Source organism: Monodon monoceros, unplaced genomic scaffold (genome assembly GCF_005190385.1).
Source record: "Monodon monoceros isolate NGI ecotype Baffin Bay Population unplaced genomic scaffold, NGI_Narwhal_1 Super_Scaffold_18, whole genome shotgun sequence".
NCBI classification, from domain to species: domain Eukaryota; kingdom Metazoa; phylum Chordata; class Mammalia; order Artiodactyla; family Monodontidae; genus Monodon; species Monodon monoceros.
In genome coordinates this window covers 54,018,206-54,038,162 of record NW_021703774.1, presented here as the reverse complement: position 1 = coordinate 54,038,162, position 19,957 = coordinate 54,018,206, and the positions used below count along the sequence as shown (strand labels likewise).

The window sequence follows — 19,957 nt, the reverse complement described above, 5'->3', positions numbered from 1 at the left end:
CTTCAATTTTATCTTTGACAACTAATACCATCAGATTTTTTCCCAAACTCATTTGTTTTTTGAGAAAATATCTGCCAGTATCTGTGGCCTGGGCTTTGGTCTCTCTCCAGTTCCAAGGAAGAGGCTGAGGCTCTGGCGCATCTCTGCCTTCCCTTCTGCCTGAGTGGGAGAGGCCAGGTGGCCCTGGTGGCTGGAGGGGGCCTGCTGCCTAAGAACGTGTATTCTCTTCACCAGGATAGGGAGACTGTTCAACCACCAGGAGCACATACTTATCATTGTCGGACTGCATAATGCAGAGAGAACTACCATCCTTTACCAGTTTTCTGTGAATGAAGTTGTACATGCATCCCTTACAATAGGAAGCAATGTAGAAGAAATAGTGATTAATAATACACATTTCATAATGTGGGATACTGGTGGCCAAGAGTCTCTTCGTTCTTCCTGGAACACTTCTTACACTAACAGAGTTTGTAATAACTGTTGTGGACAGTACAGAGAAAGGATTGCTGTAACTGAGGAACTCTATAAAATGTTAGCCCATGAAGACCTAAGGAAAGCTGCATTGCTGATTTTTGCTAATGAACAAGATGTTAAAGAATGCATGGCTATAGTAGAAATCTCCCAGTTTTTGAAAATAATTTCTGATATATATTAAAGATCATTTGTGGCATACACAGGTATTCTGTGCTCTTACTGACCAGGGATTATGCCAAGGACTTGAATGGATGACATCATGATTTAAGATTAGATGATCTCTACTGCCCTCTTCTCGTAGCTTTTGTATAATTGAAAACTGCAAAAATTAATAGTTTAGATATATTTACAATGAACTGATTTAAACTTTTTCTATAAGAAGAAAAATTAAGACCACTTCTTTGAAAACAAAGATGAAGTCTCACCTTCCAATCTGCTTTCTCATTAGTTCCTTCCAAAGCAAGGCTTTAAAGCTGTGATGGACATTTTTCTCATAATGAATCTCTCAGGACACTGTATAAGCTGTGTTAAGTACAAAGGGAGAGGGGGAGAGGAAGACACTTTTGAGTCTTATTATCAATATAATCCTCCCTAGTTGAATGTTCTCTTCTTTTCCCACTAAGTCAAAATGCAGATCACAGATATTCGGTTTCCAATATTTTAAAATGTAATGTTACTTATGAAAAGTATTTTGCATAAGGTTGTGTATGTATTGTGTGTATACAGCAAGTTCAAGTTAATGACTTTATGTTCTAAAGAAAAGTGAATAACACAAAAATTAATAATATCCTTATGAGATGAGTACTGGCATTGGTGTTAGAGACATTTTACAAGTATCCTCTGTATTCTCTGTATTGTACTAACCAACCCCAAACCACTGAGCTGCCCTTTAAAGAAAAAAAGGAAAAAGCTTGACATTTTGTACCTAATTTTTTGGTTGATCAAATCACATACATAGAAACATGTAATCCAAATGACTGGATTATCTATCAAAGTCTTGGCTTAGTAGTACAAATAGGCAGAATTACACATTGAGCAATTATCACATTCTTCCCTTTGTTGGACCTTATGCCATGTAAGTTACTGAGTACAGGCACATCTTTTATTGCACTTAGCTTTTTTTTTTATTGTGCTTTACAGATAATGCATTTTTTGTTTTATGGCAACCCCGAGTCTAGCAAGTCTATCCACTCCATTTTTCCAATAGCATTTGCTCACTTCATGTCTCAGTGTCACATTTTGGTAATTCTTGCAATATTTAAAGCTTTTTCATTATTATATTTGCATTGGGGATCTGTGATCAGTGATCTTTGATGTTACTACTATGACTCACTGAAGGCTGAGATGGTTAGTATCTTTTAGCAGTCAAGTTTTGTTTCATTTCGGCTGCGCCTCGTGGCTCACGGGACCTTAGTTCCCCGGTTCAATCCCTGAACCAGGGCCACGGCAGTGGAAATGTCAAGTCCTAACCACTGGACTGCCAGGGAATTCCCAGCAGTCAAATATTTTTAAAGTATGTTTAACACAATATTAAGATCTACTATACTTTTTTTAATGTACATCTTTTTTAAAGATATAATGCTATTGCACACTTAGACTATAGTGTACACATAACTTTTACATGTACTGGGAAAGCAGTTCTGTGACTTGCTTTATTGTGATGGTCTGGAACTGAACTCACAATTATTTCCAAGGTGTGCCTATCAAGTGTAAATCCACTAATCAGCCAGTCGTGATAAAAGCTATCAAGTGATTTTTTTTTCAGCATTAATTGAAAACCATTGTGTGAAATGTCATCCCAGAGAATTATCACCATATATTATCAAATTTAGCAGGAGTCTTCCTGGGTATTTAATTATATGTCAAGCATTTAAAGTGAACTTGAGATAAAAGCGTATTTTCCAAGCAATGAAGATAATTTTTATTTTTTTATTTTTTTTGCGGTACGCGGGCCTCTCACTGTTGTGGCCTCTCCTCCCGTTGCGGGGCACAGGCTCTGGACGCGCAGGCTTAGCGGCCATGGCTCACGGGCCCAGCCGCTCTGCGGCATGTGGGATCTTCCCGGACCGGGGCACGAACCCGCGTCCCCTGCATCGACAGGCGGACTCTCAACCACTGCGCCACCAGGGAAGCCCGCAATGAAGATAATTTAATTTGAAATCTTATTGCTTAGAAGTTGGAATAGTTTGAGGGTTTTTTTGTTTGTAAGTTTTATCTTCTTACACTACTTAATACTTTTAAGGATTTGGTTTAAAACTGATCAACATGCTGTATTTTTACTAAGTAACTTGGCCCAACATACCCTTTGTTTGCTTAGGGTTTTTTCCCAGTATCTTAAAGTTGAAGGTATTTTTGTTACACTACCTTACCCTTGTTTTAAAACATATTTTTGAATACTTTTTCTTTTATGCCCTGAAAATCTACAGGCTGATCCAAACTGTCATGTTTTAGAATATTCAAGAAATAGCTACTCTTCTTTTAGATTTCATGAAGAATTTTGATGAGTAATAGCACATACAATGTTGACAGAAATTTTCTAATATGAAATAATCCAAGCAGGCATGGGAAATCAGTAGGCCCACTATAGTATTATACCTCTAAGAGACCCGAGCATCCATGGATTTTGGTATCCACAGGGGGACCTGGAACCAACCCCCCAGATACCAAGGGGTAACTAACACTTTAATATTTGGTCAACTTGCAGGGAGTTTCCTGGTGGTCTGGTGGTTAGGATTAGGTGCATTCACTGCTGTGGCCCGGATTCAATTCTCAGGGGGGAGAGATCCCACGTTTCACAGCGCAGCCAAAAAAAATCTGTCAACTTGCTTTTATATAAACTGGTGTTTTGACTAGTTTTTAGAAGTGTCTCAGTCAGTGGGAGTTTAAGTAAACGTTTTGGCATGCTAAGACTTAAAACCCCAATTTAATGTTCCTACACACCTCAAATGCCAAATTAGAAAGCAAGCTGAAATTTGATTGGCAGGTATTTACTTTTTAGGTGTTCCCAGAGCTAATGGTTTCCTTGGTATTTAGGAACTAACCAGCAACTCACTAGTTCACTAATTTTCTCATTAACTTGAACAAACCACATTCCCCCCACCGCCAGAAATTTGCAAAACCAGTACCCATTTTCTGAAGGACATTATAACCACAGTATTACTGAACTCATTCTTAAAAGATCTCACTGTTCTAGGTTTTTCAATATGCATCTTCTAGATAGCACTGAAACCTGGTGCTTACTACAGCAAATGGAGATTTTTCCCAATTTCTGCACTCCTACCACTTAACATTAAGAGCTTCTGCTTTTCTCTGCAATTTTCAACAATGTATTTTTTAATGACTTAATTGCCCATTTTGGAAATTAAGGATCATTGAAGTTCCTGTGTTCTTTCAACATTTTCATTCCTACGGAACTTTCTTGCACAGCACAAAGGTGGTTCAAGCTCATCTTTCACTTTTCCAGCCTCAGGCTACAATTCCAATGGTTGGTTTTCAACTGTGACAAACTGACCCAGGCACTTCACATTAAATCACAGAAAATTTCTGCAAAAAATATGCCGTTGGGTCAATTACAAAAATGTCCTATTTCCCTTCGTTCATCTCATTAAATTGAAATGAGCACACTTCAGATGGTTCATAAATATTTATTAAAATTCAAAGTTGGAGAATTCCCTGGTGGTCCAGTGGTTAGGGCTCTGCGCTTCCACTGCAGGGGGCACGGGTTCAATCCCTGGTGGGTGAACTAAGATCCTACATGCTGTGCAGCATGGCCAATAAATACAATAGGCTTTAAAAAAAATTGAAAGTTGTTTCCTCTCCTATCCCATGAGCATCCATCCAGCTGCCTGTAAGAACAGAGAAACCATTTTAAGTCCCATTTCCATGCCAATTCTAATTGCATTTGGGATACACAGAATTATCAGATCTTTGAACATCATCAAGCAATCAGTGAGAGAGTTCAAGTTGGGGTGAGATCATCATGTATTCCGGAACAAAACAGTACTGATATTTTCAAGCCTCACCTGTCAACTGTTAAGCTGCATGACTGCTGTCATAAATGCCCTGAAAAATAAAGACCATATATGTCAAATCACAGTAGAAGGGAAAAAACTTGTGATACTTGTTGTTAAAGTAACCTCAGAATCAAAATGGAACGGTTTTACAGTGATATCATTCTATTCATTTGGCAGAATCATCACATCACTGGTTACATTCTAACTCACCATATATACCATAGACTGACTGACCTTGAAATCTTCAGGGTAACACATGTGCCTGTTTGAAAATGAAAAATAAAAGCCTTGTTTAAAATTTGCCCTTTCTCCCATTTTTTGTAGCCGATTTTTAAATTTTTCAAGGAATTCTAGGGCAGTGAACCTATTCTGTGCAAGGTGGATCTTTGTCACAATACATTTGTCCAAACCCAGAGAATGTACAACACCATGAGTGAACCCCAATGTACTACTGGACTCTGGGTGAAAAAATGTGTTAACATAGGTTCAAAATTTTAAGTCCCACTCTGGTGGTAGATGATGATGGGGAGGATGCTATATGGGAACCTACTGTTCAATTTTGCTATGAATCTAAAACTGCTCTGAGAAATGACTATCAAAAATAATCCGCTAAATTATTCATTCTGGTGTAATCTATAGTATATGCCATAAAAATTTCCTCACGTTAGCCTGTTCTTATCCAAAATGTAAATTCCTAATCCTGAAATTAACAGTACAGAACATCTGCATGCGCCGTTACACTTATCCAAATTCCTGAATATTTCTGTGAGACAGTGGCTGGTTTCCACTTTCATGGGTATATAAACAGAATTGTTGCAGCCAGATACATCAGATAGGAGCGAAAGACAGTATTTGCTCATCACTGTTAGTCTGCTGAACTATGTTATCATCATTGTATCGGCTTTATACCACAAAACACAGAAACCAAACTTGAGACTACTATACCTTTGCTTAAAAGGTCTTGCTCCCTGCGTTGTAGCCAGTACCTCTCTTGTCACCTGCAAAAATTGAATGAAATTTAATCAAACTGAATAGGTAGTTAATAGGTAGATTTCAAAAATTTTCCAGATACCGTTTCAGTATTTAAAAATCTTCATTCTTTGTCAGAGAGATTCCCATCTGTTTAATTTTTAAAAAATCATCACTAACAGCATCTTGCTCAGTAACTAGGTAAGACTGATAAAACATACATACCTTTATATAAAAGATCTCCAAAATTTGCACCTGCAAAGAAGTATTTCTTTAAACACACTTCACAACAGCTTAATACTAAAGCCTGTTTATTTCTCAACGGTCCAACACCAGAAAACACTAACATAGGTCAACAACTACTAAGACCAGCACATTTTTGGAATATAAACCCAAATGCCAGGAGCCAAAGAACTGTTTTCATGTCTTACCCCAAGCAAGCCATCCATGGATAAAAACGTGTACCCAGGATCTATGAGAGAAATGATACACCTTTCATTAAAATGTCAATCTTATTGTTAAATTCTTCTCACATTTGTCACAGGGTTCTTCAGTGTTAGATTTGTCTACATGCTCATTTCAGGTCAGACATTTGCTCAACATCATTACAAAAACCCTGTTCAGAGCATGCTCAACATGCACTTGCAAACCAGACACAGGAAATTAGCTTGGTAGTTAAGCATTCCACTTTATCAGCATTCTCAGTTAACAGTTGAGGTTACTAAATTGTTTTTAACATTAATGCTTACCAAAAAGTTGGCCCGGACAGGTCAAGGATTCAAGTCCACCTAAGAAATGAGAGTGGTTTTATAACAGCCAAATCAATTTTCTCCCCACAAATCTAAAAAGTGCCTGAAATCAGATAGAGCTAATTAAGACCTTCATATTCAGTCAGTATTTGCTTATCATCACACAGGCTGCTCTCACAAATTAAGACAGTACAAGGATCTGGCTTTTATTTAATGTATTCAGCACACTGTTCAAGCACTTTATGGGAAGACTGCTTCCTGTGCATTAGAAGGCAACCCTAAAAAGCCATTAGTGGCATTCTTTGTCATGCTTGCCCTGTCACCAATGTTTAGTTCAGTTACGATTTTACTTACCCCTTGAACTTTCAGCTTAGTGCCTACATAGTGCTTAACTTCCTGCATAGTGCCTACAAAAAGATAAACTAGTTAGTAGTGGTATTTTACTTACACTATCAGCAAAAGTTTTACTAACTCAGATACATCAGACAAATGGTATTATCTTTTTCATGATTCAGTCTGTTGAACTATGCAACCATCATAGTGTCTGTTTCTTCAGATCCCCCCTCATACTAAATATAAAACTAGAGTACAGCAATTTACGTTTGAAAAAAAGGTGAGGAAAACCGTAATATAAGCACCAACATTGACTTGGCAATTTGTAACCCCTTGTAAAAAGAAAAGAATTCGAAGTACTAGAAAAACATAGACTATAAAAAAGGTTTCTCACCTGTTTGCCCATGGATACAGCATTAAGGTTGTGCTTTAAGACCTGGGAAGAAACAGTTTCATATAAACTTGGGTGCAATCTCTATGTTCTCTAAACCACCATTTTGTGTGCCTCAGTTAGCATAATGGTGGTAATAATTCTCGTCACCCTCACAGTCAAGAGTAGCAAATAAACTGTCATCATTGTGGCACATTCACTGGACTTTCAATCTAACTTCCCTTTTTCAGGGAATCTCAGTAACTCACCCCAGCAGCGGTTCTCATCCCTTTGGTACACAACTAGAAAATAGACAAAAGAATAATCCAATAAAACATGCTGTGCTGCTAAGTTAATCACTAATGTCGTTAAGCAGTTAAGCCTCAGAATAGAATTTTTCAGAAATCCCTTCTGCCCACTACTCTTAAAACATCACAGGCTTAGCATAAAGACCACATCTAAGCAGACTTCATTCTTCCCACTGTATTTAGCCGTTACTTACCTGTCCACCAGAAGCCATCAAAAGCCACATTGCATTCATGCCTGGCACCGTCCCTAGGAAAGATTAGGTATTTTAAAAATTCATTTTGTTTTAAACCTAAGTTTAAACCTTACGTCGTTTCCATACCGTGTAAGCAAGTCGTTTACACCACCCATAATTGCGCGAGAGCATTCCACATAATTAAGAACCACTGACGGAAATAATGGTGCAGTGCGGAATGCAGCCTTTAGAGAACCACGTGGCCTTCCTGAGAGCAAGTGGCTGAAGGAGACTCGGGCCGAGGTCTTTAACAAAGACCCACTCGGTGACTCGGCACGCGCCGCCATCAGAGCCGTTGGCATTCATCAACAGTCTCAGATGTCCCTACCAACACAGGCTTCATCAGAGGCAGAGCCCGCGAGCCGGAGTTTTTCCGCAGTTCGGCCCAACAACCCGAGGAGTATAATTAGGTCGCGCCCGCACCCAACTCGCAATCCTCCATCATCTTCATCTTGTGAACCGTGCGAAGGCCTGCGACTGGCCTAGAAATGCCAGCCGGCTTAAAAAGATCCTAACTGCCAAGAGCTGGAGGCCTCTCAGGCTAAGAACTTACTTAACAGCACACAAAACACACACATACGAAGATCCGTCTCGTACCTTCTAAAGACCGAGATGGCGTCCAGGCGCCTGTATATAAGGATTCTATTCCATGACGTCATGACGCAGACTCTCCGCCAGCGTCGGCTTCAACTCCTCCCCCTCTCATTCTCTTCCTCCTTCAGCAGCACCTCCGTCCAGTCCTCTAAGCCCGCCCCCTAGGCCCCGCCCCCTGGCCGCGCCCCGGGGCGGGGACACGACCGCCCACGTGATGCAGGGCTCCCCACCCTCCTACGGACTGAGGAGGAGGGGAAGAGAGGGGAGGGGGCGCGAGGGACGGAAAGCGCTGGGGAGGGGGAAGGGGGGCGGTGTAAGGGTGAACGATTTCCTTCCGGCACGTCGCCCGCTCCGGGGGAGGGGGTGGGGGGTTTCACTTCCGGGACGGTGTTCCGGCCCATTCCGGCCCATTTCCACCCCCGGAGGTAGGTGCTGCTCCTTGACTGGGCTCGGGCCCCGCACAGCAGTCCCGCTGCCCTGCACTGGGGCCGCCTCGCCCGGTCTCCGCCGCAGCCTGCTCCTGGGGCGCTCAGCCACCTCCCTCCACCCCGCCTCAAGGCACCCGGAGACCTTCCACCCGCTTGGCCCCGGGCCGGGCTGAGCTGCCGGACCCGCCCCCTCGTGGGCCCCTCCCTCAGGACCCCGGGATGGGCAGCCCCCTCCCCAACGGCAGCCCGGACACACCCAGATACACACACCCACCTCTAGGCAGCTCCCCGCCCGCTTACGCCTACCGCCTGGACAGGGTCCCGGGGCGCCGCCCCCTTCCCGGTCCTCTACCCTCACCTGATTGCTGGCTTCCCGGCCGCACGCCTTGCTCCCCTCTCCGCCCCCGCTCCTCGGTGACATTTCGCCCCTCTGCTTTTTCCCCGTTCCCCATGCTTCCTAACGCGGACGAAAGCCACTCAAGTACCGGAGTGGCCAACCCCATGCAGTTCCCGATTCTCCCTCTTACAGCTCTCACCCCTCCAGTGCCGACGGTAGAGAAAGACCTTACTCCAGGGGCTTCCTCCTCACTGGGGAATTGCCGGGAAGAGCAAACAAAAAAGGCGCTGGTGTAGGCTCCAAAATAAACATCTGAATTCATGATGGCATCGACAGAGGCTCTTATTGGATTAAAAGTTTCAAAACAAACAAAAACGCTTTGGAAAAAGGTCAGATTGGCTAAAGTTGGTTCTTGAAAGCAGTGTATACACTTCCTTATTTACTGATAAGTGTGTGGTAAATGCAGGGCAATACTGTGAGCTTGTCCAGATAAGTTCCTGAAGTTTCAGGTCTTAGGTAACTATGTATGCTCAAGTCAGTGTCTTTCTAATGGGATTTATACAGACTACTCTCAACCAGTGAAGACTGTTGGATGCAGTTACAGGCTTAGTGTTTCAGCAATTTTTCAAAAATCTTTTAATGTAAAAATATTGGCCATACTTGGTAAATGCTCTGTTTTTCACCAGCTTTGGGGAACTAAATTTCAGAATCAAAGTATCATTACCACCCTGAAATTTCCAACTTTGAATTTAGATAGAGGCAGACTTATCTACCTTTACCTAATCCTGAGAGTGAACTTCTTCAAGTTCTCTACACAACTTGGAGTTTTTCGTAACCTAGAGTTTACCTCCAAGTCCTAAACCCAAAGCCTTTCTGTGGGGAGCTCTGACCCTTCAGCTTAGAAATAATGACTTATATTCAGGAGGGATATTAGTCACTTTATAAAATAATGAACATAACTCATGCATCAAGTAGTAAAATATTAAGGGTATCTAATCAGCCCACCTGTGTATAATTACATTTATTCTAAAAGCTTCTTTCTTTCTCCAAAGAAAACTTGTCACCGCATTTTATATTGTGTGCAAATACCTTATGATTAACACTTAGTAAATAAAAATTGTCACACTGCTTTTTTTTACCCTCTCTATTGTGTTGAACTTCAGTTTTGATGTTATATAGCTTGTTAGTAAGGAAAATGTGGGCATACCTTGAATTTTTAGAAGTCTAACAATCACTTTTTGGTTTTAATGGTGCCTTGCTGTGAAACCTAAACTACTAAACCTGTTGGTATTTCTTTTCCATGTTTAAACATAAGGAAAGTATCTCTATTTATTTGGAGATTTTGAAATTTTACCAGATAATGTTTTTAGATAGGTGTGAATTGGAAAGCCTGAGGGGACTGGTTATAATTATTAACGACAGTTCCTTTCCTCTTTCAGCAGGGTTGAATGCCTGCCTACACCCTCAGGCACGACCATGGAGAAGAGTGGGAACATACAACTGGAGATCCCTGACTTCAGCAACTCTGTCCTGAGCCATCTAAACCAGCTGCGCATGCAGGGCCGTCTCTGTGACATCGTGGTCAACGTGCAAGGACAAGCTTTTCGGGCTCACAAAGTGGTACTGGCTGCCAGCTCCCCCTATTTCCGAGATCACATGTCCTTGAATGAGATGAGTACTGTCTCCATTTCAGTCATAAAGAACCCTACTGTTTTTGAACAGCTCCTTTCTTTCTGTTATACGGGGCGGATATGCCTGCAACTGGCAGATATCATCAGCTACCTGACAGCTGCCAGTTTTCTGCAGATGCAGCATATTATAGACAAATGTACACAGATCCTGGAGGGCATTCATTTCAAAATCAATGTGGCTGAGGTTGAAGCTGAATTAAGTCAAACAAGGACAAAGCACCCAGAGGGACCTCCAGAGTCTCACAGAGTTACACCAAATCTGAACCGCTCCCTTAGCCCCCGACATAATACCCCAAAGGGAAACCGGCGAGGTCAGGTTAGTGCTGTGCTGGATATCAGGGAGCTCAGTCCTCCTGAGGAGTCCACCAGCCCTCAGATAATTGAACAGAGTTCTGATGTAGAGAGCCGGGAGCCCATTCTTCGGATCAACCGAGCAGGACAGTGGTACGTGGAGACAGGAGTAGCAGACCGAGGGGCCCGGAGTGATGATGAAGTTAGAGTTCTTGGAGCAGTACACATCAAAACTGAACATCTAGAAGAGTGGCTTGGGCCTGAGAATCAGCCTTCCGGAGAAGATGGGAGTAGTGCAGAGGAAGTCACAGCCATGGTGATTGACACCACAGGCCATGGTTCTGTAGGACAGGAAAATTACATGTTAGGATCTTCAGGAGCCAAGGTGGCTAGGCCAACAAGCAGTGAAATTGACAGGTAAGTTTTGTTTGCCCATCTAATGGCTGTTGTGCAGACATAATTAAAGCAGGCCCTCTGTGTGATACAAAGAGTATCTTCCTTACTTGATGTTCTTAGTCAAAGTTTATGTTGGGGAAACTGGAAGTGTGCCAAAAGACTTGCAGTCTAATTTTTTTAAAGCAGGAAGCTCCTAGTCCTGAAGTATTCACAGTGTTGTAAGAATTATGGTAAAATTAGACACTTCATGAATCAGAATAGCATCTGCAGTCACACTAGGATCAGTAATTGCCAGGGTTTCTTCGGAATTCCAGGAAGAGAGCTGGTCATCAGCTGGGAATCTGACAGCATTGCCCTTCCTTGGTATGTTCTCACACAGGTAGGTGGCCTCTGGAAGTTTCACATTCCTTTGTAGCACTGTTTACTTTTCTTTGCCCCCATCTACCAAATTAGACGAAATATGGTACCAGCAGTGATTGTTCTTTTTAGTGTAATCACAGTAATTCCAAAGAAAAGCTTTTTGGGTGTTTTTCATTCCTTTTTTTTCACTTGTCATTTGATGATATTTTTTCTGTTTTGTCATTGAGGACAGCTGCTACCACAAACCTGACAGTTTCTTTTTTTCACCAGTGCTACTATGCCCTATGCCCCATGCCCCATTTTTCGCTTTCTAATGCATTGCAGTCGTTAGAACATTTCTTCGGGGGGAAATAACAATAATTTTAATCTAAGTAAATTGGAAGAAAGTCTCAATTGAAAGAAATATTACCAACTAAGATGGGTAATATTCTTTTCCTTTATTAAAAATTTAAAATTGCATGAACAGTGATAACTAAATAAGCTATGATTTTGGTTCACATCTGGTCTTGAGAGACAAGTGTGTCACAGAAATTCAGAGAGTATATACTATATCCATTTAAGTTGGTCTTGATTAGAGTATTTTCCTTCTTGTGTCCTTAATAGTTAAAATATTCTTGAGCATAATACTTATTGTCACCCTATGTTAGCACTCTTGTCCCCCCCATCTTAGAACTGTATCAGAAATAATAGCTTAAATGCAAAGATTTTTGATCTTCATGATCTACGTCAACAGTCTGAAATATATAAAAAATTATCATGGGGCTTGGGGAAAGGATCAACCAAGAACCTAAAAGTTATATAGAAGAAACAAACTTCCAGACCCAGTTTTAATTTATTCTTTTTTGGTCTTCTGGTACTTATATAAGGATAGAAGTTTACATTTAGCCTTAGCTTCACCAGGTCATATTGGCTGCATCGTTTTGTATTTCTTAAATTTACTAGGGCAAAGCTTTTGTTATTTCATGTATGATTCTGTATCGGCTCCATGAAACGACTTCTTAGAAATCTGTTGTTCAGTTTGTTCCGCCTTCCTAGACTATGGGATAAAGGAGGCAGACATCACCATTTTGACACTACTTTCGACACTACTTTTGTATTAGTCCCCTTTGTGCTCTTCTTCCGACAGATTTAGCCCCTCCGGCAGTGTTGTTCCCTTGACGGAGAGACACAGAGCCAGAAGTGAGTCTCCTGGGAGAATGGATGAGCCTAAGCAACCCAGCTCCCAGGTATGTAGTTGTGGATTTAGAACTGCTGCAGTGGTTGAAGAAATTGCCACTGTGTGTGAACATAGTATAATGAATAAGAAAGGAAAGATGTAGGAGAGGTAACATTGGCCTTGTTTAATAAATACTGTATATGATTACTTTTCTCTTTATTCTTGCTTGTGAGCATGCAGGAAATACACTTTTGGTGTCAGCAGATTTGGGAAGTAGAAAAGGATAAGATTGTGAAACTCTTTCCTGATTATAGGAGCCAATCTATAGTCCTAAGAGTAATAAAAATAACCTCTGAAAACTACATGCAGCTAATGTAGGACCTGGGATGGAGAGAGTTTGATTTTGTACATGTGTGGATATAAGACTACATAATTATTAGTTTATATAGTATTGTAGATTTGTAAATGAATTGCTTATGCATTTTTGTGTCCTGTTTGCTTTTTAGTATGCTTGTATCCTTTCATTTATTTTCTTCCTAAATGTCCTGTTAGACTAAAATGTTCTAGAAAGGATAGGAATGATGTCTTCTATTTTATTTGCAACTCTTTTTAGCAAGTAGTATAAGTATGTAGTTGGTTGATATTTTTGTTTATTTTTTCTCACAGGTGTCTATCTTTGAAGATTGATTTTTAAAAAGTTGGTGAACTCACCAAGTAGAACACAATAAATTGTAAACACTGTGGCCCTTTAAAAGGAAACACTGGTGGATTAAGATTGCGTAGCTAATTTTTTATCTTCTGCACTATACTGATAGTATCTTGTTTAATTTTTATCTAAACCACTAGATGTTTATTGTGTATATAGTATAGTAACAGCAGTAAGACATTGTTATAAACTGTATTTACTTGTATATTATCATGCTGTTTGGTATCAGAAAAGGAACTGCAACCATTATAGGAGAATTTTTTAGTTTTAATAAGGTGTGAGAAAAAGTGTTAGGAGCTTGGAGGAAAAGTAAGTTTACTCATATTATTAGGGCCCTTCTTCTCTTCATCTCTCAAATAAAATGTGATGACTCTGTGACCTATGTGATGGTAACTATTGTGAAAATAAATACAGCAATGAGACAGACCTTACAACTTAATGTGGGCATAAGACAGATAAGACAAATACACAAAGCACATATAGATAAGGCTATATAGACTTAAGTAACTGTGTTGTGGGAGTAGGAGTGCTTAAAAGGCAGTTACAGGAATCAATATCCACTTAAGGAAAGTGTTACTCAGGGGAGTTTAAGTGTGGTTTTTAAAGTAGTTAGAAAGAGATGACTTATTCCACATATAGTTAGGATAGGGACAAAAATTGGAATTCTACAAGGTTGTTTACCTGACTGAAGCAGAAGGTACAGGCTGTAAAGAAATAGGAGATAAGTAGTATCGTCTGGAATTGCTATTAAGAGATGAGTTAATATATGCCTTAACACAAGGGTCCCCAACCCCCAGGCCTCGGACCAGTAGCGGCTCCCCATTGTCAGTGGAAAAATTGTCTTCCATGAAACGGTCCCTGGTGCCAGAAAGGTTGGGGACCGCTGTCTTAACATGGAAAGTTTATTATGACGAGTCTACTCACCAGTTATTTTTTTCCCACCACATAGAACCAAAACAGGACATGGACTTACGTTGTAGTAAAAACAAATTTTGGTAGGCTTGAAGAGCTTCTTGATTATAAGGGTGATTTAACTGGAACAGAATACTTAAAGTCACTCCTTTATTCGAAATATTCTATGGCTTTTTCCTTTTTCTACCACATGAAGGTTAAAATACTTGGTCTAATTTTCCAAGTAATTTATAATCTTTCTAACCCAGCTTTTCCCACCATTCATCAGCATTAACTGTCCCAAACAGGCAGACTTTGTACCTCAGAACTCCATCAGACTTCTGTCTCTGCACCTTGAGTCTGGAATACTCTGTTCTTTCCAGGTGTCTGACTCCATGCAAGGCCTAACTCCTAGTTCCATCTGTCCTAACTAGCCTAGTCCTCTTTGATCTCCCCTTCTTAAACCACTGTAGCATTTATACATGGTACCATATAATTTTTTCCTAATTCTCTACTGACTCATATAAATTATTCTTTTCTTATTTACATTTATTTGTCTCCTTCTAGATTGAAATCTCCTTGAGAGCAGAGCCCACGTTTTCTAATCTTAGTATCTGACATTGTCTTATCAGGTGCCCACTAAATGGGAGTTGTTTTACCTCTGAGTAGTTCTGAGTAGCTAAGATTACTGAGTAGGTGCCCAATAAAGAGACAACTACTAAATAAGGAGTTATTTAGTTCCCTGTGAAGTCCTCAGTTTGGGAGATATTTAAATAAAATTAGTGCACCAATCAGATAAGTCCCTTCAGTTCTTTTAGTCTCTGATTAGTAACTGAAGATTAGGATTGTGGACAGCAGTGAAGGCCATGTCAAGAATCTAGACTGGTATTTGTTTTAGAAAATACGGGAAGCATTCATTTAATTGGAATTTACTCATTTTATGGAATAATTCATTTAAAAAATAGTTTTTGAACACCAGCTACATATCAGGCACTGTCAAGTCCTGGCATATTCGGCAATATAGAATTATCCCTGTGCTTACAGAGTTTACAATCTAGTAGGGAATTGCCAACTGGGAGAAGTGAAATGATCCACTTCTTCCTGACAGAGAGAACCAGGAGGCAGCCATTTTTGTCCCTGCTTCTTTTAGAGTATAAAGGAATAAAACTACCAAAGATACATTGTTACCTTTGACAAGGACCTAATCTACATTTTATGCTCATTTATTTGCTCTTTTATTGCAATTTATTTTATTTTATTTTATTTTTTGTTGCACTATGCATGCCTCTCACTGTTGTGGCCTCTCCCGTTGCGGAGCACAGGCTCCGGACGTGCAGGCTCAGCGGCCACGGCTCACGGGCCCAGCCGCTCTGCAGCATGTGGGATCTTACCGGACCGGGGCACGAACCTGTGTCCCCTGCATCGGCAGGCGGACTCTCAACCACTGCGCCACCAGGGAAGCCCTATTGCAATTTTATTGCAATAATTTTTAGGTGAAATTGATCATAATGTGTGAGTTTTCTGATTATGGTTCATGACAGATAACTAAAATACATTCACTTTCTGTTTGTGGATAATACTGCTGTGACATTGTTTTCCTTAAAGTTAGGCAGTTTTTTTTAGGGAATAGGTATCCTCAAGATTATGAATAATATTGTGAATTTCTGTAATGTTTAATAATAGCTAACATTTATTGAGCTACATTAAGCACTTTCATTCAATGCTCATAGCAACCTGTAAGGTAGATGCTAATTATATTCGTTTTACAGATGAAGAAACTGATGCACAGAGTAGTTAAATAACTTGCTCAAAGTCGAACAGTAAGTAGGATGCAGGCTTGAACCCAGGTTCCAGCACCCTTAATTTCTGTAAAGTATAACATCAGGCATTCAGGGATATCTCAAGGTATTATTATCATATTTGATTCCCATGAGAATCCAGTGGAATTGGCAAAACATATTCTAACATTTTAATTTTATGGATGGGGAAACTAAACCTCAGAGAAGTTATTCTATGCTCTGCCCATGGTCACCCAGGACCTTTTAGTGGGATAATCCCTCATCATTATAATTTTTTTTTTGGTTGTGTTGGGTCATCGTTGCTGCGCGCAGGCTCTCTCTAGCTGTGGCGAGTGGGGGCTACTCTTCCTTGTGGTGTACAGGCGTCTTATTTCGGTGGCTTCTCGTTGCGGAGCACAGGCTCTAGGCGCACGGGCTTCAGGAGTTGCAGCACACAGGCTCAGTAGTTGTGGTTTGCGGGCTCTAGAGCGCAGGCTCAATAGTTGTGGTGCAAGGGCTTAGTTGCTCCACAACATGTAGGATCTTTCCGGACCAGGGATCAAACCCATGTCCCCTGTATTAGCTGGTGGATTCTTAACCACTGCGCCACCAGGGAGGTCCCAATCCCTCATTCTTTATGTGAGTTCAGTTTTGATTATCCAGGGAATTGGAGCAGAAAAAAATGTTATATGAAATAAATCAGAAATCATCTAAAGCCTTACCATTCAATGCTTGACCTCATACTGCTTCCCAAACCTGCTGAGAACCACCTCTATTCTGTTGGAAATACTGAAGAGCATTGTTAGCTAACATGTGAAAGGAGACAACACACACTTTTAGATATTCAAGAAAAGGGTATAAGATTATTTGCTAATTAGATTCATTTTTCTCCATTTAATCCAGAGTCAACTTTTACATATTCTCCTCTTTGCATTGTACTTTATCTCTGCTACACGTATGGAATTTTCTCCTATATATTTAAAATGCTTATATAGGGACTTCCCTAGAGGTCCAGTGGTTAAGGCTTTGTGCTTCCAATGCAGGGGGCACAGGTTCCATCCCTGGTCAGGGAACTAAGATCCCACATGCTGTGTGGGCAAAAAATAAATAAATAAATAAAATGCTCATATATATTTGTGTGTGTGTGTGTGTGTGTGTGTATTTTTGTTTTTGTTTTTTTCTTTTTTTGGCCACGCCGCACATCATGTAGGATCTTAGTTCCCTTACCAGGGCTTGAACCCATGCCTCCTGCAGTGGAAGTGCAGAATCTTAACCACTGGACCACCAGGGAAGCCCCTATATATATATTTTTTGTGTGTGTGTATGTGTATATAAGCTTTTTACTCAAAACATTATACATAAAAAACATATATGTGCTATATACACCCATGCACACAAGGACTTTAGAAGTCAGCAGGCTAAATAAATCAGAAATTTATGAATGGTGATATTTTAATATAGAATTTTGAATGAAAAGGATTTATAAATTCAAGATTTTTAAATTATTCATTCAAAGGAATATATTGTTCCCTCTCCCTCCCAGCTTTCAGATAGGAGGAAACCATGTTTATTTCATATGTTAAATATTTTGACTATTTAGATTGTTCATGTTCAGATTAAGTAAAACAAAATTAAGGTCTTAGCTAATTGATATTAAGGAATTATTGTGGTTTTTTTAGGTGCGATAGTGGTATTTCGATTACATTAAGAAAAAAGAATCCTCGTCTCTTAGAAATGCATACTAGAATATTTATGTATGAAATTATATCTGGGATTTTCTTCAAAAATAATATGAAAAAGGAGAGAAGTAGGTGAGGGTAAAGAAAAAACAAAATTGTTCATGTGTTGATAATTGTTGGGTGATGAGGAGTCAACATACTGTTGTGTCTAAAACTTAATAAAAAGTTTTAAACTGTATATCATTTTCCCTTCATTAAAAAATAAATTAAATCAGAAAAAGAAAGCATTTATTTTGCAATGATGTAAAGGGTTAGTAATCTAAGTAACAATAGCAGAGTTTTAATGCTACTTTTATAATAATTGCTTTTTTTATGTCGTGAGTAATTTTATTTCAATGCAAGAAATTTAACTTAGTGGGGAGATACTTTATAAACTAAGAGAAATTGGAGAAATGTAACTCACAGATTATTCTCTTTATTTATTTTTGGCTGCATTGGGTCTTCGTTGCTGCACGCGGGCTTTCTTTAATTGCGTCAAGTGGGGGCTACTCTTCATTGCGGTGCGCGGGCTTCTCATTGCGGTGGCTTCTCTTGTTGTGAGCACGGGCTCTAGGCACGCAGGCTTCAATAGTTGCAGTGTGCGGGCTCTAGAGCGCAGGCTCAGTAGTTGTGGCTCGCGGGCTCTAGAGCACAGTAGTTGCGCACAGGCTTAGTTGCTCTGCGGCATGTGGGATCTTCCAGGACCAGGGCTCGAACCTGTGTCCCCTGCATTGGCAGGCAGATTCTTAACCACTGTGCCACCAGGGAAGCCATCTCTTTACTTTTAATAATCTGTTTAAATCAAACCACTACAAATAATAGGTATGTAAAATTAGATGATAATACTTCTGTGCAGTGTATTTTAAGGACACTTACCTTTACTATAAACAGTTTGAAAAGTGAATTAGCAACATCATTAGGAATATGTATTTCTCCTACTTCTCTTTGTTTTATCTGCTTTTTGTTCAGAAGTTTCATCTTTTTGTTCAGAGGGCAAAATCAGAAACCAAGTCTTTTTTTTTGGTGACTTTTTTTTTTTAATACTTATTTACTTATTTATTTATTTTGGTTGTGCCAGGTCTTAGTTTGAGCTCCAGAGCTACTTAGCTGTGGCTTGGGGGCTCCTTAGTTGCAGCAGGCTGGCTCCTTAGTTGTGGCATGCAAACTCTTAGTTGCAGCATGTGTGTTGGATCTAGTTCCCTGACCAGGGATTGAACCCGGGCCCCCTGCATTGGGAGCGCGGAGTCCTATCCACGGCGCCAGCAGGGAGGTCCCAGAAACCAAGTCTTGTACTTCTTTCTCTGTGGCACCTGTCATTGTATTTGGTGGACAGTAGTAACTCAGTAAATACTTACTGAGTATCAAATTGTGAAGAGGTTATAGGAGGGAATAACCAAGTTAGTAAATTCATATCTCAGCCTAGTTTCCTTTCCCAGCTCTTTTGCCAGTTTTCTCTGAGGTCAGTTAAACTTTTATTAGTCTTTAGAATGAAGAAAATATGTTGGTGTGGTACTAAAATATTTTGGGGTAAAAAGGAATACTGTCACCTACAAATTATATACATTTTTATAAAGCTAGTTACTGTTGGGTTAAATTTTAGTATTAATGATAATGCCATAAATATGATGTAAAATGTGCTTGCCATAATGTATTCTGTACTATCCGATATAGTAGCCATTAGCCATGTCACATGTGGCTATTTAAATTTAAATTTTAGTTAACTGAAAGCAATTAAAATGAAAAATTCGGTTCCTCAGTCACACTAGCATATTACACATGCTTAATAGCCACATGTGCCTGGTGGCAACTGTATTAGGTGGTGTGGATTATCAAGTATTTCCATCATCACAGAAAGTTGCCTAAGTTGCCAACATTGCCTAAGTACCTACCTGATTGTCTAGACTATAATTGCAAATTAGAGTCCAAATGGATGGTATTAGTGGGCTTAGATTCTCCTATCACCATAAATTAAACATTCAGCAGGGGTTTAATAAGCATGCAGTTTTTCAGCAAGAAAGTAACTCAGCTGTCCTGTTCTTTTATGGTAATGGAATAGAGTGGCCTCGATTTTTTTTTTTTTAATTTCTATCTTAACATCTTTACTTTTTCGTAGTAATTAATTTCCTATTTGGATCGCTACAAAAAATAAGCATATAGCTAAG

At 40.0% G+C, this 19,957-nt stretch overlaps 1 protein-coding gene, 1 long non-coding RNA gene, 10 other non-coding genes and 1 pseudogene across 18 annotated transcripts in view; 2 read left to right on the top strand and 11 right to left on the bottom strand.

The window, feature by feature from the left end:
• Positions 1 to 163: 163 nt before the first annotated feature.
• Positions 164 to 737, top strand: LOC114897855 (annotated as a pseudogene).
• A 2,258-nt stretch (positions 738 to 2,995) lies between these two features.
• On the bottom strand, positions 2,996 to 8,185 carry LOC114898354. Of its 4 annotated transcripts, none has more exons than XR_003794334.1 (12): positions 7,537 to 8,034; positions 7,411 to 7,463; positions 7,178 to 7,210; positions 6,933 to 6,974; positions 6,560 to 6,612; positions 6,206 to 6,244; positions 5,888 to 5,928; positions 5,682 to 5,711; positions 5,433 to 5,485; positions 4,722 to 4,749; positions 4,497 to 4,536; positions 2,996 to 4,319 (listed from the first exon to the last, which is right to left on the bottom strand). It is a non-coding gene; the product is annotated as an uncharacterized LOC114898354 (long non-coding RNA). The 4 variants fall into 4 exon arrangements; XR_003794333.1 differs by lacking the exon at positions 7,537 to 8,034 and adding an exon at positions 8,047 to 8,185 and having other exon boundaries at positions 2,997 to 4,319; XR_003794332.1 differs by having other exon boundaries at positions 2,997 to 4,319; positions 8,003 to 8,040.
• Positions 4,386 to 4,463, bottom strand: LOC114900118. Its single transcript, XR_003794738.1, has one exon. It is a non-coding gene; the product is annotated as a small nucleolar RNA SNORD81 (small nucleolar RNA).
• LOC114900141 lies at positions 4,608 to 4,683 on the bottom strand. The gene has a single exon (XR_003794759.1). It is a non-coding gene; the product is annotated as a small nucleolar RNA SNORD47 (small nucleolar RNA).
• On the bottom strand, positions 5,308 to 5,388 carry LOC114900144. The gene has a single exon (XR_003794762.1). It is a non-coding gene; the product is annotated as a small nucleolar RNA snR60/Z15/Z230/Z193/J17 (small nucleolar RNA).
• On the bottom strand, positions 5,557 to 5,640 carry LOC114900119. The gene has a single exon (XR_003794739.1). It is a non-coding gene; the product is annotated as a small nucleolar RNA SNORD79 (small nucleolar RNA).
• Positions 6,003 to 6,067, bottom strand: LOC114900172. The gene has a single exon (XR_003794787.1). It is a non-coding gene; the product is annotated as a small nucleolar RNA SNORD78 (small nucleolar RNA).
• LOC114900143 lies at positions 6,313 to 6,373 on the bottom strand. The gene has a single exon (XR_003794761.1). It is a non-coding gene; the product is annotated as a small nucleolar RNA SNORD44 (small nucleolar RNA).
• LOC114900170 lies at positions 6,680 to 6,749 on the bottom strand. Its single transcript, XR_003794785.1, has one exon. It is a non-coding gene; the product is annotated as a small nucleolar RNA SNORD77 (small nucleolar RNA).
• LOC114900114 lies at positions 7,041 to 7,122 on the bottom strand. The gene has a single exon (XR_003794734.1). It is a non-coding gene; the product is annotated as a small nucleolar RNA SNORD24 (small nucleolar RNA).
• Positions 7,288 to 7,349, bottom strand: LOC114900175. The gene has a single exon (XR_003794790.1). It is a non-coding gene; the product is annotated as a small nucleolar RNA SNORD75 (small nucleolar RNA).
• Positions 7,727 to 7,806, bottom strand: LOC114900142. Its single transcript, XR_003794760.1, has one exon. It is a non-coding gene; the product is annotated as a small nucleolar RNA SNORD74 (small nucleolar RNA).
• A 159-nt stretch (positions 8,186 to 8,344) lies between the features above and the next one.
• ZBTB37 (zinc finger and BTB domain containing 37) overlaps positions 8,345 to 19,957 on the top strand; it is a 21,383-nt gene continuing 9,770 nt past the window's right edge. Inside the window, exons 1-4 of one of the 4 annotated variants that reach the window (XM_029227687.1) lie at positions 8,443 to 8,468; positions 9,001 to 9,197; positions 10,251 to 11,207; positions 12,673 to 12,772. In XM_029227687.1, the coding sequence (XP_029083520.1) occupies positions 10,285 to 11,207; positions 12,673 to 12,772 (1,023 nt within the window). In that variant the 5' untranslated portion in view covers positions 8,443 to 8,468; positions 9,001 to 9,197; positions 10,251 to 10,284. Of the gene's footprint in view, positions 8,469 to 8,850; positions 9,198 to 10,247; positions 11,208 to 12,672; positions 12,773 to 13,368; positions 14,242 to 19,957 lie in introns of those variants that run through there. The other 3 variants (XM_029227690.1, XM_029227689.1, XM_029227688.1) reach the window with 3 other exon arrangements.